Source organism: Cnephaeus nilssonii (genome assembly GCF_951640355.1).
Source record: "Cnephaeus nilssonii genome assembly, chromosome: X".
Lineage (NCBI taxonomy): Eukaryota > Metazoa > Chordata > Mammalia > Chiroptera > Vespertilionidae > Cnephaeus > Cnephaeus nilssonii.
This window is the reverse complement of record NC_137071.1, coordinates 23,981,881-24,006,200: the sequence shown is the minus strand read 5'-3', so window position 1 is coordinate 24,006,200 and position 24,320 is coordinate 23,981,881. Positions and strand designations below refer to the sequence as shown.

General features: G+C 44.4%; 1 protein-coding gene across 1 annotated transcript; it reads left to right on the top strand.

Moving 5' to 3' along the window:
• Positions 1 to 11,064: 11,064 nt before the first annotated feature.
• On the top strand, positions 11,065 to 14,679 carry LOC307095988 (melanoma-associated antigen B16-like; the record flags this gene model as incomplete). Its single annotated transcript, XM_079765617.1, is given in 3 exon segments — positions 11,065 to 11,803; positions 14,383 to 14,413; positions 14,415 to 14,679. Coding segments are annotated over 3 exon segments (1,035 nt in total).
• Between the last annotated feature and the right edge of the window lie 9,641 nt (positions 14,680 to 24,320).

Sequence of the window (24,320 nt, the reverse complement as noted above, 5' to 3'; positions counted from 1 at the left end):
CTAGACGGAAAGAGAGAGGAGCGTTCAGGACACAAACGCTGAAAAGCTGAGGTACCGGGGCACGTGCGCGATACGGGCTGGTGGTGTATCCCAGCTGGCAGTGGGTGTTGCTTTCTTCATCCCGAAGGGGAAACGCTAGGGACCCAAACTCCTACGGGGAGAAGCATCCTCGATGCTTCTCTGTCTCTGGACTGTTTGCCATCGGGTCAGAAAGTGAGGGTGGCTTGCTTGCAGAGCTGTGCAGAGGAATAATTGTTGGCTGCACTGGGGCGTGAGATGTGGGGTCATGCTCGGAGACGTGGGAAGGCTGGCTCCCAGCCATTCTGTTTGCCATGCTTTAGCCTAGTAACACCCTGAGAACCCGCCCTGCACAACCTACAAACCCACCCAAGCTCAAAGCAGCGGCTTTTGCATATGAATGGATCGCCACTTAACCTAGCAACCAGTTCAGACAGCTCCAAAATCTCCAAATTCCAAGCAGGGAGGAGAGGACTGGAATTCTCCTGTAGCTCCTGCAGAGTGGTCTCAGATAGTAGCTGACCTGCACCCCATTGGAGATACAGAAGCCAGTGAACCTAGAGGTCAGTGTGAGACACAGACTTCAACTCCTCACATCCATAAGTGACACATTTAGGAGGTGGACTCAGAGAGCACCAAAGCCCCACTGAAACAAGTCCTGCACCAGAAGCGTGTCTCCAGCGCAGCAGTTATAAAAACAGCAGGTCCCCACAGCCAATTGGCCTGGAGGACAATTCCTCCCAGTGTACCAACAGCAATCAAGGCTTAACTACACCAAGACTTTGCACTCAGCTCATAAAGGGGTGCACCAAGACCGTCCACCTCAGGTGATTGGGGAGGCTGAGCTACTGGCCCTATAGGTCACCTACAACACAAAGCCACTCCATCAACACAGGGAGGCAGCCAAAATGCGGAGGCACAGAAACATGTCACGAATGAAAGAAATGGAGGAAAGTAAACTACGGGACGATATAGAGTTCAAAACCACATTTATAAGGTTACTCAAGAATCTTCTAAAAACTGTGGAAAAACTTGATGAGGACTTCAAGGACCTCAATGAGAATGTCAAAAAAATGGAAAAGGACCAGTCAGAAATTAAGCATACACTGTCTGAAATAAAGAATATACAGAAACTCAACTGTAAATCAACGTACCCCAAGAATCAAACCAAAGATCTGAAATATGAAGAAACAAAAAACACCCAACCAGAGAAAACAAAAAATACAAAGAAACAAAAAACACCCAACCAAAAAGTAAAAAAGATCCAAAAATATGAAGATAATGTAAGGAGCCTCTGGGACAACTTTAAGCGTACCAAGATCCGAATTTTTGGGGTGCCAGAAGAAGAGAGAGAGCAGAATAATGAAAACCTATTAGAAGAAATAATGACAGAAAACTTTCCCCACCTGGTGAAAGAAATAGACTTACAGGTTCAGGAAGCGCACAGAACCCCAAACAAGAGGACTCCAAAGAGGACCACACCAAGACACATCATAATCAAAATGCCAAGGGCAAAAGACAAAGAGAGAATCTTGAAAGCAGCAAGAGAAAAACAGTTAGTTACCTACAAGGGAGTACGCATACGACTGTCAGCTGATTTCTCAACAGAAACTATGCAGGTCAGAAGGGAGTGGCAAGAAATATTCAAAATGAACGGCAAGAACCTACAACCAAGATTACTCTACCCAGCAAAGCTATCATCCAGAATAGAAGGTCAGATAAAGAGCTTCACAGACAAGAAAAAGCAAAAGTAGTTCATCACCACCAAACAGGGATTACATGAAATGCTGAAGGGTATTCTTTAAGAAGGGGAAGAAGAAGAAAAAGGTAAAGATAAAAATTATGAACAACAAAAAGTCATCAAATACATACCTACCAATGAGTGAATCTAAAAAGCAAGTGAATAAAAAGTCTGAAGAACGGAATGGACTGGTGAATATAATGGAATCAGGGACATAGAAAGGGAGTGGACTGACAATTCTCAGGGGGAAGGAGGTCTGAAGGGTGTGAGAAGAGATTGGACAAAGGTCTTACACCTATGGATAAAGACAATGGCGGGGGGTGAGGGCATGGGTGGGGTGGGGAATCAGGTGGAGGGGAAGTATGGGGGGGAAAGAGGAACACCTGTAATAAAGTGAACAATAAAGATTTATAAAAAAATAAAATTTAAAAAAATTACAAAAAAAAGAAATAGAAAATTGTAATCAACAATTACAAAGTGAAAGTTGAGTTGAAAAGCTCCCAGATCAGATCAGGTTTAGAAATCAGTTACACCATTTAATCAGGCAAAAACCGTTCAGTATCTTAGGTAAGCTTTTTCAAATCTCACAGAAAGATTTGAAATTACTTAACACATTTTAACAAGCGAAGATTTCCTTGATGCAAACACTAGATAGATGAAAGACCCAAGAAAATAATATTTGAGCCTAGCCCACTACACTATTCACAACTGAACTGGAAAGTAAAGCCAGAGCAATAAAAATTTAAAAAAATGAGAATTATGAAAAATGCAAATAGAGATGTAATATTTATCATGCCTATATAACTTATACACATGGAATGTCTAATATTCTAAAAACAAACAAACACAACTTTCAAAATGATCTCAGTCCCTCCCAAGAGAAAGTAAATTATTATAAAAGAACTAGTGGCCCGGTGCACAGGGGTGTGTGTCCCTCAGCCCGGCCTGCACCTTCTCCAATCTGGGACCCCTCAAGGCATGTCCGACTGCCGGTTTAGGCCTGATCCCTCTTGCAATCTGGGACTGCTGGCTCCTAACCACTCACCTGCCTTCCTTCCTGATAGCCCCCAAATGCCCCTACCCTGACGGCCAGCTCACCCTCAACTGACCCCCTGCTGGCCTGATCGCCCCCAACTGCCCCCTGCCTGCTTAATTGCCCCCAACTGCCCCCCACTGCCAACCTTCTTGCCCTCAACTGACCCCCCAGTGGTCTGCTTGACCCCAACTGGCCCCCCTGCCGGCCTGATCACCCACAACTGCCCTCCCCTCCTGGCTTGATCACCCCTAACCACCTCTGCCTTGGCCCCGCCACCTTGGCTTTGTCCAGAAGTACATTCAGAAGGTCTCCCGGACTAATTAGCATATTACCCTTTTATTAGTATAGATAGAGGCCTGGTGCACGTTTATATATATTTTAAAAATGCACGGTTGGGAGTCGCCTGGTCTGCCCTGTAGGGGGTCCTGGATCAGGGTGGGGGTCCCCTTGGGGGGTGGGGCCAGCCTTGGGGAGGGTCCTGGGCAGTTTGCAGGCCAGCCACGCCCCCATTGGGGTGGGGGTCCCAGCTAGGAGGCATGGCCACCCTGGGCAAGGGGCTGAGGGCTGTTTGCAGGCTGGCCATGCCCCCATTGGGATGAGGGGCCCCACTGGGGGGTGTGGCTGGCCTGGATGAGGGGCTGAGGGCTGTTTGGGGGCAGCTTGCAGGTTGGCCAAGACCCCGACTTTGTCTGGAAGGACGCCCGGAAGGTCTTTAGAATGTCTCCTGGTCTAATTAGCATATTACTTTTTTATTAGTATCTATATGTATAAAGAGGTAATATGCAAATTTGTCTGGGATGCCTTAACAGTCACGACTGCCTCCAAGCCTTAACAATCATGACCAACATGGCTCGGAGCATGCCCCTACCCCAACGGACACACACGCCTCCACCCCAGCAGACACACACAGGGGTGGGGGCCTGCTCCCACCGGCCACGGTGCGGCTCGGGGAGTAGGTTCCAAGTGGACATGCACAGGGGTGCCTCTGTGCGTGAGCTACAGAGGAAACACCTTTTCTGACTGCTCATTGGCTAAGCTCCCTGTATGCCACTGGTAATGTTCTTTGTAACTTGGGTAATAAGAATCCAAAAAGGTGATCTAGGGTTTTCCACCACACTCCTGGAGAAAAAAACAAAGGACTGCTGCTGGAGGGCTAAGAAATGTCATATCCTGCCCTAGCCGGTTTGGCTCAGTGGATCATGCCTAGGCCTGCCAACCACAGGGTCTGGGTTTGATTCTGATCAAGGCCATGTACCTAGGTTGCAGGCTCCTCCCTGGCTGGGGCCCAGGTCAGGACTCATGCAGGAGGCAACCAATCTAAGTGTCCCTCTCACACTGATGTTTCTCTCTCTCTTTCCCTCTATCTTCAATGCTCTATAAAAATCAATGGAAAAATATCCTCAAGTGAGGATAAAAAAAAAAAAAAAGAGAAAGAAATGTGATATCCTATGAAAGAGACATCTTGAAAATGCCTAAAGAAAGTTGCCATTTTTTCGTGGTGAAGGGACTGAAGTCTGTGTTGATGAAAACACCTTGGCAGCCCTGGCAGCCGGCAATGGCAGCAGCAGTGGGGTGATGGGGGTGGCTCCTTCCCCTGATCAGCCTGGTCACCTCTTGTAGAGGGAGGCCAGACTGTGGCTTAGGCCCACTCCCTATGGGGAACGGGTATAAGTCATCAGTAGGACATCTGCTGAGGGCTCCCAAACTGTGAGAGGGGACAGGCTGGGCTGAGGGACGCCCCCCCCCCCCCCCACACACACACCAGTGCATGAATTTCGTGCACCCGGCCTCTAGTAGATTTATATGAGACAAAGTCTGATTGTTGAAGAGAAAGAATAGGTCAGCATGATTTTCCTCTGGCAGCCCTCCAGCTGCCCTGGACCCTGACTGCCATGTGCTCTGACTTCATCTTTGACAAGGAGACTGGGACAGGACTTAGTCCAAGCTCTGCAAGTGGTGGAAAGTAAGTGCATCAAGGGTTCGCTAGGTTGTGGCATTTCCCAGGAAGCCTTGGGTCATGAGAAAGGAGCCCAAAGGAAACCCCATGAGTGAGCTCAGAGGGCCCACCACCAGAGAATAAAGGCCGGGTGGTGGTGGTGGTGGTGGGGGTCACACAGAGAGGGGCCAATGCCTGCTTTCAGCGCTAAAAGGCCCTGCAGAGCTCTGGTCTGCGGAGTCCCCTGTTACTCTGCAGGCTCTCAGGGGCCTGAGGACATGGGCATGAGGGGCATGAGCTGGCTCAGCATCGGGAGGTATTCCCGGGACTGAGACCTCATGGCGAGGACTGTGAGCAGGACCAGCCACCACCGCGTTACGAAGCTCAGCTGGAAGTGGGGAGGGGGGTGCGCAAAGCCCACCTTTGCGGTGACCCCAGCCACTCGGGGGCGCTACCCACTAGCCGGATGTACCTCCCCTGGACTTCCGCCTCAGACTCCGGACTGAGAGAGCTTCCATTTGAGGCGTGGTGCGTGGGCTCTCCACCGCTGAGGGGTCACCGACAGGGCTGCCAGGCATCAGGTGAGACTTTTCATGAGGAGTCACGGCAGCTCCCACCAGAGAAAAGGGGGAGCCCCACCGGATAGCAGCCCCACCCTTCCTTTGGCGGACCGCGTAGGGTGTGAGGTGGCCCGGCCCACACTGCCTCCTGGGCAACAGGCTGGGGGGATGGCAGCCATTCTGTGTGGGCAGACGTGCAGTGGGGGGAGATGGTGTGGGGTTGGGTGTTGGGGTGCAGTGGGGGTGGATGGTAATGGTTTCAGAGCCCCAGTCATCATGAAAAGGCCCATGAGGACCTAGGGCTAGGGGACGGCGACCATTCTGTGCAGCAGCCATTCTGTGCCAGGGGAGGTGCAGTGGGGGGAGATGGTGTGGGGGTTGGGTGTTGGGGTGAAGTGGGTGTTGGGTGTTGGGGTGAAGTGGGGGTGGGTGGTAATGGTTTCAGAGCCAAAGTCATCATGAAAAGGCCCGTGAGTGAGGACCTAGGGCTGAGGGACAACCCTCCCCTCAGAGTGGCGGCCTTCCTGAGGCTGGGCCCTTCCCCCAGCCTTGAGTCCCCGAGCAGCGGGGCTGCAAGTGTCCCTGACGGATTTCAGCCTCCGAATCTGAGGGATGTGAGGCCTGGGCGGAGGTTGGCAGTGTCATGTCAGCAAAGAAAGGCGTCCCAGGCCCCGTGGAAATCCCGAGTGCACCACGGGGAATTCTTAGGTTTCCACTGACCCCAGGGCTGAGTGTGATGTGTTTTGTCAGCCCTGGTAGCCCTGTGCATAAGGTGTCTGCTCACTTCTAGTTTGGGGTCTCAGGGAGATGGGGCCTCCATTGGAAGGTGGCACCTGAGGGAATAGAGTGCAGCGAGCATATGGCCATCCTGTACCCACCTGAGGACAGCATTCGGAGACTGAGGGGCTAACCAATACTTCCCCTGCTGTCAGCCTTGCATGGCCCAGGGCCAGATGGCAGCCACCCCTACCTTGCTACTCTGGGTCCCAGAAGGTGAATTTGTTATGAATAGATTATTTGCAGAAGGAGACCTATGCCTTGGCAGGTGTCGGTGAGTTCTGTCTGAAGGGCAAACTCAGCACATGAAAGGGTGGTCACAGGGGTCTCAGGGAACCCTTTGGAAAGCCCAAGTCGTGAGAGTCAGATGAGAGAACTAATCACTCTTCCATGGTGTTCACTGGGAAGTGAGGCCTTAGGGTAATGGGCAAAATCAGGACAAAAGGAGAAGTCCCAGGCCATGCCAGGCTTCCAGGTGAAGAACCCATGACAAGACCATCTCATGTTTTGCTTCTCAGTGTCTCAATGAAAATAAGCCTTTTCTGGCAGGGTTTGCATCAGGTATCAGAAGCTATGGACTGAGGTTTGACCAGTAGCCAGACTAAAGACCTTGACCAAAGGCTGAGAAAACCACCCATCCAGTAAGCCAGGAGCCAACATAACTCTGCTGAGCCTGCTTTTTCCCCTGGGAGGCCCTGAGGAGAGCTGTGAGGCTGAGATATCACCTTACATCCTGTTCCTTGAACTATGGATGAACATGATTGCTCTGTAGAAGTCTTGTCTGATCTCAGGACCTATAATTAGTCATGGGAAGGACCCTAAGTGAGGCTGATGGGGACACCCACTCTAGAACAGAATGTTCTCAACAGAGCCCTGTCCTACTGTCACACTTGGGAAACTTTGGATGTTACAGCCTCTTAATTCATCCTCAGAACTGTTTAGTGGGAGAGAGTGACATCAGGTTAGCAGAGGGGAGGAGTCTCAGATATTGTCAAGTTTCAAGGCATAGACCTTGTTTGAGCAAAGAGCTGACCATCCACTTGTGAAGATTGGATCCCTTGGTATGTATGTACCCTGCCCCTGTAGTCAGCCCTGGGATGTTTCAAACAAGTATGGCTAGTAATCTTTTTCTTTTTGTCTTTTTTGCAGTTTACAAATTTAATTAAGTTATACATATTTTCAATATCAAAATATTTTGTGTTTCCTGATCATAAAAAATGATACATGCTTGTATGAAAAAATTGAAACAGTACAGCTATGAATAACATTCTCAAAAATACCCCACCTCCACAGACAGCCAGAGTAAATATTTTGGTGTATATCCTTCCAGAATTTTCAATATGCATATACATTGTTTTTAAATATAATAAAAGAACGCCTATTGCAACATTTTTATTGAAGTATAATTCACATATGACATATATTTTTTAATTTTAGCAAAAATTTTGGAACCACCACTGTACATCAGTAAGCATATAATCCTATTTAATAAAAGCATAGTATGCAAATTGTCCCCTCGACAGGAGTTCTTCCGGGAGTTCGACCACGGGGCGTGTGGCCAGGGGAAGGGAGGGAGGCCCTTGCCAGGGTCTAGCAGCCTGTAGGTACCCTACCAGTGCACAAATTTTGTGCCCTGGGCCTCTACTATTAAATTATAAGGTATCTGTATAGCAGAATACTTTGCAGCTACTAAGAGGAAGAGATAGATCTATACACATCGACAATAGCAGATGCCCACGGTACATTGTTAAGTGAGAAAAGCAAGTTTTAGACTAGTAAATGGCATTCCAAAGTTTAAGCATCTTGTCATTTTATCTCATTTTTGGTTACTTATATTTGGGTGAATGCAAAACTGTCAGGTCAACATATAGGAGGTTGAGGGTACTCATTCTTTGGGAAGTTTTTCGTTCATACAGGAAACCACTTCCTGCAGACCAGCTCTGGTCCACCAGCACTCTCCAGTGAAATTACTGTTAGACTGGCCCTGGGGACCAGTTCCCACAGGACCTCATCCTCTAGTGAGCTCTCCCTGTAAACCACCTCAGGCCTGAGCTCTCTGGCAGAGTTTTTCACCACCAATACCCTGCATGGAAACTGATAGACATGCAAATTCTGTCCTATTTGGTAGAAGCTGAAATAAATTTCCTTATTCCTTCAGTGGGAAAAAAAAAAATAGTTTGGGTTCCCCTTGCCTGTTCATTTCAACATTCTTTATTCTGTATACATTTGTGCTTCGTGACTTTTTTTTTTTTTGAACCAGTTAAATCATCAGCTTGTTTTCCTCAGGAGTTAAATAAAGTCTCTAACTTAAGTTTACTTTTATATGTGTGTTAAGATTTTCTAGTTTTTCGAAAGTTTTTTTTTAACAATGGTAAGAAAGTATGACCAGCTATTAGTTTCCTATTGCGGCTGTAATGAATTAACACAAACTTAGTGACTTACAAAAGCAGAAGTCCAAAATGAGTCTCACGGATCAAATCAAGATGTCTGCAGGACTAGTTCCTTCTGGAGGCTACAGAAGAGATTCTGTTACTTCCAGCTCCCAAAGCCTGCAGGCATCCCCTGACTTGTGGCAGCATCATTATAATCTCAGCTTCTATCATCACATTCTTCTCATTTCTCACTCTGAATCCTCTAGCATCCTCCTTTCTTTATTATTTGTTTATTTATTTAAATTATAATTTACATTCAATATTATTTTGTACTATAGGCCTGGTGCATGGATTTGTGCACCGGTGGGGTCCCTCAGCCTGGCCTGCATCCTCTTGCAATCTGGGACCCCTCAGGATGTAATAGTGTGCGAAGTAGCAGGCAGCCATGGAGGAGCCCGAGACTGGGCTGGGTGCTGCGCTTCTCTTGCTCACCCCAGCCCCGCTGTGCCTGCCACTTGGTAGTGCTGCCTCGTAGGTGGGAGAGGCTTGTGCTGCTGCAGCTGCATTTGCCAGCCATGAGCCTGTCATCTGGCACCCATTGGTCAGCTGAGTGGTGTTCCCGCTGTGGGAGCACACTGACCACCAGGGGGCAGCTCCTGTGTTGAGCATCTGCCCCCTGGTGGTCAGTACACCTCATAGCGACTGGTCAAACAGTCCACCAGTTGCTTAGGGTTTTATATGTATAGATTTGTTTCAGGTGTATAGCATAGTGGTTAGATAATCATATACTTTAGAAAGTGTTCCCCCTGATAGTTCCAGTACTCAACTAGCACAGTACATAGTTATTACAATATTGACTATATTCCTTATGCTGTACTTTACATCCCCATGATAATTTTATAAATATATATGGCTAGTGTCTGTCTAACCAGTAGCTATGACATGCACTGACCTCCAGAGGGAAGACGGTCAGTGCAGGAGCTGCCATGATGCACACTGGCCATTTAAAAATAAACGGCACCATCGACCTGACTCAGACATATCGACACTCGGCTTCCCCCATGTAGGACACCAACCCGGAGCGACACCCCACCAAATTGCGGCCAATGCTGCCAAGACCCAGTGGTGCAAAATGTGGCCCACAGCCCAGCCCAGCCTGGAAATGGTTGCTGTCAGTGCCGGGTAATGACATCACTTAGCAACACCTGGCTTCCTCTCCAGAGCAGCTAGCCTCCTTGTAGTTTCTTCAACCCAGGAATATGACTTGCTTTATAGCCAGGTGCAAACATTTTCCAGTTCAACCAAATGTTTGTGAAGCCTGTGCCTCATCTCATTTGATATGATCCCCACAGAAGTCTTATAGTAGGTAGATAGGAAACTCAGTAGAATCCTATTTTCTTTTCATTAGCAAGGCAATGGAGATTTAGGAAGTTTAGAAACTTGACCCGACAAAAAAGAAGTAAGAAATGGTGAAACTTGAAAATGACTTCAGGTTTTCTCACTGCACAAAATATAGTCAAACACTGCTACAGTTAAATATTTTACCCTTTGTTGTCCTTGTGTGATCTACAATAATAATCTGCTTTGTGTTGATATTTACTGCTGTGTTGCTGAGAATTACCTGAAAGAGAAGTTGGGGTGCTTCACTGGGCTGGAAAAAGTTTAGCTAACTCAGAATGCAGGTCCAATTAAGCAAGCTTATTCTTTATATACAAAAGGCTAAGTTGACTCACGCATGCTTGATATGTATAAAGCTCTCACTGGCGCCAATCACACATGTGTGTTTTGATCTGGCATTGTTAATTGTGAATTTGGTTGACATTTCTATTATAGAGAAAGGGAAATAGCAATATTAAAATACTTCTAATTAATTTCCTTTCAATGTGCATGAATCTGTGCACTGGGAGACTAGTCAATCTATACTTCTCAATCCCTTCACCTTTTTCACCCTGTCCCCAATACCCCTCCTTGCAGGCAACCATCAGTCTGTTTTCTCTATCTGTGAGTCTGTTTCTGTTGTTTGTTTGTGTGGATGGCTAGTAGTCTTAACACCTCATTTTACACACTGTATTCTTTCCCTGGAAGTTTTAGTCTGAAGGGGCCAGGTTGAGATCAGCTTTAGATAGAGTTAACAAGCAGTGCAGATTCCTTAGGGTGATACAGAATAAGGACTGAAAGGAGATGTGACTTGGTCTTAGGGGGGCAGTATATATAGCATGAGGGAGATGATTAACAGACCCTAGGGAATGCCTCGGTAATGAAACTGAGTGAGGATTTGAAGGGACCACACTCCTCAGAACACAAATGGCTCTACAGAGCCCATCCACACCTGCCTACTGTCATCCCTGAGAATCCTCAGCCTGGCTTGCCTTGTTGTACCCTGAGGAGCATTGAGTGTTTGTCTTTCATGTCCCTGGGGGGACACAGCATCCAGGAGGTCAGGTGATCTGTGAGACCCTGGAACACTGTTGTCAGGAGAGGACCATTGGAGGCGGCTTTTATCAGAGCCATCACAGTTGAGATTGGAAGCTGAGGCCACTCACATCTTCCTTCTTTCCCTTAGGGAGTGATTCTCCATTGTCTTCCTGTTCACACTCCTAATTACCACCACCCACAAGTATCTCATGGATTTTCCTCAGAAGAATCCACAATGTTTACCTGATGAACTCCTTCAGACCCACAGTGAGACCCAGGGCCTGGAGGTTGCACAGGACTCTAAGGCTCTGGAGGAGGCCTGCCTCTCCTCCCATCCTGCAATTCCTGGCAATCTGAAGGAGGCTCCTGATGCTGGTATCACCAGTACCTCTGAGAGTGCTCAGGGTTTCTGCTCCTCCTCAATTATCACCACAGTCTCCTCATCAAGCAAATATGGTGAGGGCTGCACTAGCGAAGAGGAGGAGGATAGTACCTTAGAGGCAGATCCAGACCCCAAGAATGTGCCCATAGATGCTCTAGATGAAAATGTGGCTTCATTGGTGAATTTCCTCCTGCTCAAGTATCAAATGAATGAGCTAATAACCAAGGCAGAGATGTTGAAGATTGTCAGCAAAGGTAATGAAGATCACTTCATTGAGATCTTCCTGAGAACTTTTATGCGCATGGAGATAATCTTTGGCCTTGATCTGAAGGAAGTGGATCTCACCAACCACTGCTATGCCATCTTCATCAAAATGGGCCTCACCTATGTTGGGATGCTGCATGATAAAAAGGGTATGCCTAAAACTGGCATCCTGATTCTTATATTGGCTGTGATCTTCATGAAGGGCAACCGTTCCACTGAAGAGGAAATCTGGCAATTTCTGAAGGTGACGGGGGTATATTCTGGGAGAATGCACCACATCTTTGGAGAGCCCAGGAAGCTCATCCTACCTAATAAAATAGTAATATGCTAATTGACCGTACCTTCACTATGCCCACAGCCAATCAGGGTGCTATGCAAATTCACCCAGCAATGATGGCGGGGGGAAGGGGCAGCGCCTGCCACCAACGGGATCCAAGCCAAGATGGTGGACCGGGGCAGGTGGCATGGGTTAGCACCCGCAGCCACCTGACCAGGTCCCTGATCGGGGCAGGTGGTGTGGGTTAGCGCCCGCAGCTGCCTGACCAGGTCCCTGATCGGGGCAGGTGGTGTGGGTTAGCGCCCGCAGCTGCCTGACCAGGTCCCCAATGGGGCATCACGGACCGGGGCAGGTGGTGTGGGTTAGTGCCAGCAGCCACCTGCCCAGGTCCCCGATCACGGATCACGGACCAGGGCAGGCGGCGTGGGTTAGAGCCCACAGCCGCCTGCCCATGTCCGTGATCACGGATCGCAGACTTGGGAAGGGGCATGGGTTAGCACCTGCAGCCGCTGGCCCAGGTCTGCAATGGGGGATTGGAGTCAGCCACCGCCAGTGGCGGCTGACTCGAAGCCCCTATCAGGGATCATGGACCAGGGTAGGCAGGCGTGATCACAGATCACTGACAGGGGCAGGCAGCGTGGGTTAGCGCCCGCAACCGCCTGACCAGGTCCCCTATAGGGACTTGGATTCTAGCATAACAAAAAGAATATTCAGCAAAAGCAGGAGACAAGGTTTCATAAGTTCTCCCCCAGGTCACCACTGTTCTCTTATATATTTTAATTATCCCAGACTTTGCCTGATGGGATTTGATTTGAATTATGCCTGATAGAGATTACATGGCATGAATTGTAGGCTCATTCTTTCTTTTTGTGGTTGCCTGACTGAGAAAGGCCTTGGAATGAGAGAAGGCACTTTTATTTTCCTTTTTCATTCTATAGAGACTGAGGAATTACAGTTATATGAAGAAGTTAGTGATAGAATGAAAGTCTCATGCTGTAGTTTTTCTGTAAGTTTTATCATATGGACTATCAAAAACTTGGTGGGATCCTTTTCAAGAGGTGTTACAAAATTATTTTGGAATTAACATTCAAGAGTAAAAGGAGAGAAGTGAGTGGTGGGTAAAGGAAAGAACTTTGTCCTAGAAACCATATAGAAGCCACATAAACCTTCAGATTCTTACTCATTGTGCTTTGGAGGTATTAAAGGATAATTTTTTTAAAAAAGGTAAAATCATGGCTCATAATCTGTATAAAGGCTAAGTGACCGACATTTGTCCATCCTTCTGACCAACTGATACATATGATGCACACTGGAAATTTAAAAATAAACTTTGACTCGCACACGTGCCATACATATAAAGCTCTTGCTGGCGCTAATTTGAATGTTGCATTTGGTGGGAAAGTTCTTTTCAGAGGGGATTTTTGTGTCACCATGCTATACGATTGGCCATAGTACAAACGAGTTTAAAGTACTGTAGTGTTTGGGGATGTTTCAGACAGTTGTCTCTTAAAACAAATATGAGATCAGAGGATTCTGCTTATAGTGAATGGTTAGTAAAACTTGGAGATGGTAAACTTGATAGCAGTTTTCATTTAGGAATGGATATTATTGAAATTCCCCATGAAATGATTTTTAATGGATCTATTATTGAAGCCACCTTTGGAAATAGTATATCTATCGATAATATTAAAATATATATCTAAACGTGCAATTCTTTGTCCAAAAAATGAGCACTTTCAAAAATTAAATGAAGAAATTTTGGATATACTTGATGGAGATTTTCACACCTATTTGAGTAATGATTTCATTGACTCAACAGATGATGCTGAAAAGGAAAATTTTCCCATTGAATTTCTTAATAGTATTACTCGTTCAGGAATCCTGTGTCATAAATTAAAAGTGAAAGTCGGTGCAATCATCATGCTATTGAGAAATCTTAATATTAAATGGGGTCTTTGTAATGGTACCAGATTTATTATCAAAAGATTGCAACCTAACATTATCAAAGCTGAAATATTAACAGGATCTGCAGAGAGAGAGGTTGTTCTGATTCCAAGAATTGATTTGTCCCCATCTGACACTGGCCTCCCATTTAAATTAATTCGACAACAGTTTCCCATGATGCCAGCATTTGCGATGGCTATTAATAAATCACAAGGACAAACTCTAGACAGAGTAGGAATATTCCTACCTGAACCCGTTTTCTCACATGGTCAATTGTATGTTGCTTTCTCTGGAGTTCGAAGAGGATATGACGTTAAAGTTAAAGTTGTAAATATTTTATCTCAAGGGAAATTAGTCAAGCACTCTGAAAGTGTTTTCACTCTTAATGTGGTATACACGGAGATATTAGAATAAGTTTAATCACTTTATCAGTCATTATTTGCATCAATGTTGTTTTTATATTATGAGTTTGTTATTGTTGGTACATCATTTTGTTGTTTATTTATTAATAAAATTATGTATTATTTTCATATACATTGTACTCATTTCCTTTTATCTCTCACACTTTTATTCTAGAGAAAGGGCAAATAGCAATATTAAAATATTTCCTCTAATTAATTCTCTTTCAATGTGCACGAATTTCGTGCACCGGGCCACTAGTCACCAAATATTTTGTGAAGGAGGAATACCTGATACAAGCAGGTGCCTAACAGTGATCTAGCACAATTTGAATTTCTGTGGGGCCCAAGAGCCCATGCTGAAACCACCAAGATGCAAGTCCTAGAATTCATGGCCAAGGTTCATGGGATTGACCCAAGTTGTTTCCCATCTCAGTATGAAGATGCATTGCAAGATGAAGAAGACAGAATCCAAGCCAGAATTTCAGCCAGGGCTGTCTTGACTTTCATGGCCACTGCCCGTTCTATGGCCAAGCCTCACAGCTCCTGCCACACCTAGAGAAGTCAGGGATAATTTACTCATGCATTGTTTGAAGAGGCAGTTCGTGTTCATAGAATTTAGGTCTGTGATGAGGCTGAAAGAAACACACTATACATGTCTGTGTTCTTCTTTTACATGTGTAACTTGAAAATGTATTATTTTATTTGTTGAAATCCGTATTACTCAAATATTGTCATTTTTTAAGTATAGGTTTAATTAGCTTCAAAATATCCAAGTTTATGAATGATATTGGTCATTCATGTAATGCTCTAAGGAGCTTTTGTATTAAGAATTTTTGTTTTGTTTTGGAAAACAAAATGTGAAACCATCCATCTTATGTTGTCATCTGGAAAAAGACAAAATGTCATTGCTATAGCCATGTCCCTGGAAATGTAAAGGAAATGAGCTTTAAGAAAGTTGGGATCAATAGAGAAAGAGAAGGAAATCTGAATGATACTCAAATCTTGGCTTTATATTCTTTTAGCTCTTGTTGTGTAACATTAAGTGATACGTACATGTATTTGCCAAGCTTTTTCAAGAAGCTGCAAGACATAAATGTTAATAAATTAGACCTTATGGTCTCTGGCTTATTTCCCCTTGAAAACTTCATTGAACACCTGTCCTTTTGAAAGCACTGCACCAATACTGGGAATGCTAGGATTTAAGGAATCAGGACCTGGTCATTATATTATAGCATAGAGAAGCAATAATCTTTTAAGGACATGGTGTGATCTTCTAGTCTCCAAAGGATTAGTAAAATGAAGGCAAAAGTAGGTAGGTGGAAAGTCCATATGAGATTGTCTATTTGTTAATGCTGTTAAGCATGGCAATTTGGGGCCTTGGCAAACTTCAAGTCCTTAAGTGGGAATTAATTTAATATTTAACTGGCTGAGGACATCGTGAGCAGGGAGCAACCCAGACAGTGTCTCAAAGTTGAAACCCAAAGTCTGTAGTGCAAAGCTGCTGTTAACTCTTTTTTAAAATTTAGTTCTTTATTGTTTAAAGTATTACATATATTTCCTTTCCCCCATTTACCTCTCCCTGGCCACTTACTTGTGTGTGTGTGTGTGTGTGTGTGTGTGTGTGTGTGTGTGTATGTGTGTGTGTGTGTGTATGTGTGTGTGTGTGTTTGTTTTTGTTTTTTACAATACCATTGTGTATTGTAAAAATATAATAATAATAAACATATGATAAAATTTTTGGATCCTGAGTAAACCAGAGGCGCATTCTCACCTGGTACTGGAATGGAAGGTGTCCTGAATTCCTATGCCTGTTCAGTGGGACTCAGTGCACAAATTAGTTGTTTCATTTATATATATCATCTGTGAGAAACAGAAATGATACTCCCTGGAGATTGAACACCCAGAAACCACCATGCTGGAACTCTGCCATGGCTGAGGAGAGTCAGTGCCCTCTTCATTCCAAGGAAAATTTAAGTAAGCTTTATTTAGTGTAATTTGGCAAACTATTAACAAAGGCTAAATTTTTAGAAGAATGAAAAGGTGTCTGTGTGTGTGTGTGTGTGTGGGGGGGTGTTGGCTGGTGTGGCTCAGTTGGTTGGAGCATTGTCTCATACACTGAAAGGTCTCTGGTTTGATTCCTGAGGTTCTGGATTTGGTCCCTGGTTGGTGTATGTGCCAGTGGCAACCAATCAATGTTTCTCACATTGACATCTCTCTCTCTCAGCCCCCTCTAAAATCATTAAACATATCCTTAGGTAAGGATTATAAAATAAGTGGGGATTACAATTTAAATATAGGGGAGAAAAAATAATTTTACTTTTATCCTAGTATCTTGGCTATGAATCCCCATTATATAAAAAGTTAATAGAGAAACAAATTTAATTATGTACATAGGTACGAGAGTCACAAAGAGAGACTCAAAGAAGTGACTAAAGTAGGAAGCATTTATATATTTTAGGCAAATAATAAATTTGTTTAGAATTGACAAGGTAAAGGGGTTTGAGCCTAGGATAGTAAATTGATGAAGAAGAAACAAGGTTTATTTATAAAACCTTCTAGGCTCTAAATCCCCTGTCCACTGATAGGGATGACTTCTAGCTCCCTGGCATAGGGAGGTTACCTTTCACATGGGAGATTTATATCCTGCTTTCAGGGGGGGAAAGGAGGGTCAGAGTATCCCTCCTGCTCCTGCAGTTTTTCTGATACCTTTAATTCAAAATAAACAATATACCAAAGTGACATATTTTGGGGTGACATATTCTCATGTCTTATAAAGGACACCTGGAAGGAGGTGAGGAGTTGATCCTTGACACAGATTCTAGGAAATTTGAGTTCCATGAATCTGGTGTGGACGAAAGGGGCTATGTGCTAACCTGACAAGCTCAGGAAAGGCCTGCATGGCAGTCTTGCAAACTCAGAGACCTAAAGTAACCACAAAGAATGGTCTGAAATTAAACTTTAACTAAAATCAGTTATGGTGGGTAGTTACATCCTAGGCTGGTATCTTCACTGACAAGGTCAACCTTTACCTTAAATGAGCCTACCTGTCTTTTTGCATCTGTAATAACACACCCTTGAAATGTCTAGGTAAGTTGTAACTTCCCTTTTTCTGGACCCCTTGGGGAACAACCTAATGTGCTGAGCGGCAGGACAGATACCACAAATTCCTTCACTATTATCATGTTAATTGTCCCTGCACCCACCTAACTATGTGTCTATCATTTTACTTTATATCCAATCCCAGGGGTTTCCCTCGCCCCCTGCTTTGCTTTCTCTTCCCTCGCTAGTCTTATCACCAATGGATTTCATGTAACCCACCTATGTCCCTTCTTTTGATTGTAATACTATACAATAAAGAGGTAATATGCAAATTGACTATCACACCCTCCCACAAGATGGCTGCCCCCATGTGGTTACAAGATGGCTGGCAGGGGAGTGCAGTTGGGGGCAATCAAGCCAGCAGGGGAGGGCAGTTTGGGTGACCAGGCTGGCAGGGGAGGGCAGTTGGGGGGGACCAGGCCTGCAGGGGAAGGCAGTTGGGGGCGACCAGGCCAGCAGAGGAGGGCAGTTGGGGGTGACTAGGCTGTCAGGTGAGGGCAGTTAGGGCAATCGGGCTGTCAGGGGAGGGTAGTTAGGGGCAATTGGACCAGCAGGGGAGCAGTTAGGCGTCGCTCATGCTGGAAGGCGAGTGATCAGGCTGGCAGGCAGAAGTGGTTAGGGGCAATCAGGCAGGCAGGCAGGTGAGCAGTTGGGAGCCAGCAGTCCTGGATTGTGAGAGGGATGTCAGACATCCCTCGAGGGGTCCCATATTGGAGAGGGTGCAGCCTGGGCTGAGGGACACACACACCCTCGTGCATGAATTTGTGCACCGGGCCTCTCTCTATATAAAAGCCCAGTGACCAGAACTGTGGAACAACCAGAATGACCAGTGGCTATGACCCCCACTGCGGCAGCCAAACAGCCTGATCTGGGTCCCGTTCGTCCCCCAGCTGGCCCCACTGCTGATCGGCCCCCAACACCCCAATCCAGGGTGGGGCTGGCCTGCCAACCCCCTTGGCCCCTCCCCCTAGCTGGCCATGGCTCCTGCTCCCTGCCGGCCTAGCCCAATGGGCCCCCATTGGGGTGGGCCAGTCAGACCCTACCCATGCACGAATTCATGCACTGAGCCTCCAGTGTATAAATATAGATGTAACCCACCATTTTTCAGAGCATTATCTCAATTCGTTGAGGTTCTGCTTCCCAACATATGTCAACAGTTTGGCTCCAATAAACTCACAAAAATTCTTTACAGGTTTTGATGTTTTTTTACGTTAACATTACTTGGCGTAGTCCCAGCAGGATTCCAAAGAAGCTCACCAGGACCATCCCTTGAACTTGGACTCAGTGCTAGGATCCAGCAAAGGGCCCATGGAGCCCACCGGTTCTCCACCCATTGGGTGAAGTTGGGTGGGTGAGTTGTCTGTTGGATCCAGGACCTTCCCTTGCTTTTGGTAGAGGGTCTGACTTTATTTGAGTTGTGTTTTAAAATCCTTGAGGTGGAACCAGGGTTGACAGAACCCAGGCTAAGGTGAGACTGGAGGAAAAAATGAGTGGCTGGTTTTGATTTTGGATTTTCAATTGGAATTGCTGAGAGTCTGAGCAAAAAACCCTTCACTATATAAATAAGCTGAACTCATTCAGCTCCAAAGATAAAGGGGTGCATCCTCCCTCCAGTTCGATTCTGGGGTGTTCTTAGGTGACTAAGGATCTTTGTGGAGGTGTCAGAAATATAGGAGCCCCATAGGGAAGTCCCAACTCAACTGTAATTAACTAAATGGCTCATCTAGGGGGCCATCATAAGGCCTGGTCAGCCCAGGTCCCGAACCCTTCCTGTGGTTTTAGACAGCCAGGAGAGAAACTTAGGCCACACTTGACCCACTACATAACATGTCTAGAAAGTTTGCTCAGACTACAGATTCAAAAAAAAAAAAAAAAATTAACATGGGACATTGTGCCTCCAAGGCCAGAAGCTCCCAAACCCCAGCCCTCATTTAATACTCCTGATCAGAAGCCTTTACTTGCAAGTGCTATACAGAAACTGGAAGATTTAACTAGAAGAAATCAACTTAGAAATGGCCAAAATGCAGTTGTTTTGGGGTACATACATTAATATTTTGCATGCAGAAATTTGAAAAATGCTGGCTTTGAAATTAAACTGAATGACTATATGGGAAGCATATATTGATTTGGAAATTAGAAGCTTCTAAGGAAAAACATAGAAAAAATATTCCAGAAAAGATGAAATTAATAAGAAATTTTAGAGACTGTCTCAGAACTATTCTGAAGTTAATAAAAACCTACACCCCATTTTCCCTCCTGTAGGAAGCATGCCTCTGATTTATCTTCATAGGAAAGAAACAGTAGGTTGCCAGGCCATTACTGGATTTCCCCAGAACAAATAGAATGTGGGGGTGGGGAAAGAGGGTATGAACGATACACATGGCTGATAGCACAGGTCCTAGGAAGATTTCCCCAGACAAAGGGAGGTAGAGGCAAGTAGAAAAGGCCCCAGTCCATTTTTAAATAGTCCATTGAGAGAATGCTGAGGTACTAGAGAGGGGCAGTTCCTGAACCAGGGACAAAAGACATTGCTTTGGTGGTTTTTAATGCCAGACATTCTGTGGTGTAAACTTTTAGTGTGTTGTGCATGCCTGTATAAGAGTGTTGATGTTTTGTGTCTCTTTGTTGTTTGTGTTATGGGGTCAAACCCTGGAGTCAAAAATAAGACCACCGGAGGCTGCTGATTGATTAAAAAAAGCAGGCAAGGATTTATTGAACTGGCCAGGTCGGCCGCGAGGGCACCACACGCAGGTGGCCACCCTCACGACCGTGCCGTTTCAGGTGTAGGCAGTCCTTTTAAAGGTCTAAACCACAAAAATTTTCCTTTGTTCTAAATTCTGGGAACAGCCCGCAGCGGGGGTCCCAGCCACATCCTGCTGGACGTTGGAATGAAGAAGCAGAACTATTACTAATCTGAGAAATGTTAAGTATTTAATTTGCCACCTAAAATTTGAGGTTTCTAAGAGTTAAAAGTTCAAACTAAATCAGAAGAAATTATATGGTTGTGATAATAGAATGCATGAAGTATGGAAATTCATTTTTGAGGAAAATAATTCTTGTGTTTTCTCTGGAGAATTAGTAGTTCAAAATATAATATAGTCATTATGTGTCTGTGTGTCTGTGTACTATGTGTGGTAAAATTTCAACCTAGGATATAATATTTTATTGGCCTGGAAAAAAAAAGAATTGTATGGTCTGGACCAAATTTTTTATATTAAAACGAGTTTGAGTTTGATTGTTGTCTTTAAGAATAATTGCAAAGAATGTGTGATATAATCTTTGGATTGTGTATATTTGACAGTCTTCCCAAGTTAAATTTCAAGACTTTAACCGAGAGATTGAGAAGACTAAAAAGGGCTATTTCCAATGTAATCCTTATATTTTGGGGTGGCTAGCAATCTGAATCTGTGCCAGTGTACATTCTTGATAACCTATAATTAAGTTATTGCCTCTTTTCCAGAAACCGGTCTTGCAAGAGCTGTTACCTAAATGCTCACATTTTACAGAGGTCATAAACCATGACACAGACCCTAGAGGGGAGTTATCAGCGCTAGCGCCAGGCCAGGCCCTTAGGTATGGTCTCAAGACCCCCAACACCTGGGGCTTTTTGCAAAGCCTGCTAAAGGTCCGGAAATATAATCCATGTTTGGGGCACAAAGACACCAAAAGGGGATAAAAGAGGGGTTTCCACCATATTGGTTTGCTCAGAATTTGAGAGGCAACCTTCTCTGAGTCAGCCCTCATAATAAAGCTGTGTAACTCCATTTCTCTAAGCGTTGCTTGGTTTTTCTCTGGTCTTCTATAACAGTATGATTCCATTTACATAAAATACCCAGAATAGGTAAATCCATAGTACAGAAAGCATATTGGTGCTTACCAGAGGCTGGAGGAGAGAGCTTTAGGGAGTGACTGCCTAATGGCTACTAGGTTTCCTTTTGCAGAAATAACACTTTGGGAACTAGACAGAGATAGTGGTTGCACAACATTGTGAATGTACTAAATACCAATCAAATGTACACTTTCATAATGGTTAATTTTATGTTGATTTTACCGCAGTTGAAAAAATTCTCGTTAAAAATATTTCTGGCTGTATTATTTTGAGCAGAAATTTGAGGCTTTCATGGTCTGTGCATTAAAGCAGTCTCACAATTATTTCCTAAGAATTTTGGCTCCATTTACAGGAACTTCCTGAGTGGGGTGGGTTGCCTTCCACTCAGGCATAAGTCCTTATTATGTTCCTCAATTTTCACATGAGTTATGTGAACTCAACCTTTTATTCAACTGTTAATTATAGCATATTGTTTGTTTACTTGTAACTTAACTGCTATAATTTAGTGCTATGTAATAGTTACTATTTAAGATGTGATTTATGATAGACACTTTACAAGGCACTTTATTTTATTTCAGGACATTTTTGGTTTCCCGTATGAAATTTATTTAGGTCATCTCCCATCTGCCAATAACCACAGATCTTTTCCTAGGACAGTGATGGCAAACCTATGACACGCGTGTCAGCACTGACACGCGTAGCCATTTCTGATGACATGTGGCCGCCTCAGCGGCCGCATGCCGGGGATGAAACATTTGCTGCTCTGAGTATGAAACATTTGCAACTAGAGTCTTGGAGTTAGAGTCTAACTCCAAGACTCTAGTCGCAAATGTTTCATCATCCCCTATTAGACACTCTGTGCCGGAGGTCTGTAGGCCAAAACAACAGAAGTCCGGCACAGAGCGTCTAGTTCTGGAACTTCTGGTTAAGCCGGGATCTTTGCCCTCACTTCTGCCGGCAGAGCAGGGAGCAGTGGAACGCAGCGGGGGACGCATCTCTGGGGGCCCTGCCATTACCAGTAACCAAATAACAGTTAACCACAGCAACCATTATCTACTGTTCTGGGGTGTCATGGATTTCTAATCCATCATTACTGAGATAAGTGAGGGGGAGGCTGGGAGAGGTGAGGGTTTGTGGCGTGCTATGGGTGCCGTTTCCCGCCATTAGAAATAGCGGCAGCCATTTTAATTCACATAAGGAACACCATCTTGCTCCATAGTGCAGACTCCATTTCACCACTATTACTGTTGTGCATCCTTATTAACTCCTATTTCTGCTTATTAACCCTGCCCTTTCCTAAAAGACAGTTATATGCACCATTTTGTGGTTAGTTAGGCTAGTAAACCCCTAATTGCCTGCAGGCCTAACAAACTGTCTATAATTCTATCTTCTGTCACTGCCCCCCTGATGGAGAACCCAAAAATAAAAAACTAAGGTTAAGTAAAGGAAGTGGTAGTAGCAGTGGCCGACCCTTTCAAGAGACATGGACCGAGATGTATGGCTTTATAGAAAAAAATGGCAGATCATTTTGTGTTCTATGTACTGAAACAGTAGTAAGCAGAACGTGGAATATAAATAGACATTTTGAAACTAATCATTCCTAGCTCTTGGAAAAAAGTGAGGATTAAAGGAAGGAATACATTTCCAGGCAGCTTTATAAGAGCCAATCTAATTCCATCCTTAAATTTATGAAAGGCTCTACAAATTTAACATCTGCAAGTTTGAGCATTGCTCACTCTATAGCTCAGCATGGAAAAGCGCTCAGTGAGGGAGAATTTATTAAAGAAACTCTCCTAAGATGTGCACCAGTTCTATTTCACGATATGCAGAATAAAGATGCAATTATTAAGAGAATATCTGAGTTACCACTCAGTAGAAATATCATAAAAGACCGAATAATGAGACTGAACACAAACATATAACATCAATTAAAGAGAGACATAAGGAAGTGTAAATATTTTTCGATCTCTCTTGATGAAACTACTGATGTCACATCACATGCTCAGTTGGCCATTATTGGTCGATATTCTGATGGTCTCACAATGAGAGAAGAGTTGATAAAGTTAGTATCAGTGTCAACAAGTAAATCAGGAAGCTAAATATGTAAGGTTGTTATACAAACATTTCGTGACCTAAGCATTGATATCTCTAAAGTTGTGTCAGTGACGACAGATGGGGCACCAAATATGGTGGGGGGAAAAAGTCGGATTTGTCAAATTGTTTAAAGAAGCTATTGGACATCCGATTGTGCCTTTTCATTGTATTATCCATCAGGAGGCTTTATGTGCCAAGGCAGGATTCACTGACTTAAACGACTTAATGTCAGTTGTTACAAAAATAGTTAATTTAATAGCTGCTCGCCCCCTTCACAAGCGAGAATTTTCGGCACTTTTACTGGAGGTTGATTCCACCTACAGTGGACTGCTGATGTACAATAATGTAAGATGGCTGAGCTGAGGCAAAGTTCTTGAGCGCTTTGTAGAGTGCTTTGAAGAAATTAAGGTATTTCTTGACGATAAGGATCTGGGAAACTTTCCTCAGCTTAATGATGATAAGTGGGTCAACACCCTGATGTTTTTACAGATCTCTCTGTTCATATTAATGAACTGAACTTAAAGTTACAAGGTTTTGGCAAAAGTATTGACGTTATGTTTGGATACATAAAAGCTTTTGAAAGTAAAGTTAAAATTTTCAAGCGAGATGTAGAAACTAAAACTTACAAGTATTTTCCTCGAGTAACAAAGTATTTTGAGAAGGCCATTGCAGCTGTACAAAATGAAATGGAACTCTTGCATATGAAGTACCAGCATGTTTTAGACTCGTTACTTGACCAGTTTAGTGATAGATTTAGTCAATTTAGAAGTCTAGAACAGACCATGAAAATAATTAAGTATCCTGATGTAGTAGTCTACAGTAGTTTGGAATTAAATGGTTTCCAATGGATGCAAATTGATGATTTGGAGATGCAACTTGCAGAATTTCAAGACAGTATCTGGGCTCAGGTGTTTGTCGACTGGAGGTCAAAGCTTGAGAATCTGGAAAGGTGCCGCTTGGAGAATCAAGAGGAGTGCCACTACGAACAGGAAATTTGGAGTGCCTGGAACCGACTACCAGACACTTTTAGCACCCTGAAAAATAGAGCAATGGCTTTACTCACAATTTTCCCTCTACATACTTTTGTGAGGCCTTATTCTCAGCATTAAATAATATCAAAACCAACAAAAGAAACAGATTGACAGATGAAGTTAGTAGCGCTTGCTTGGGCCTGA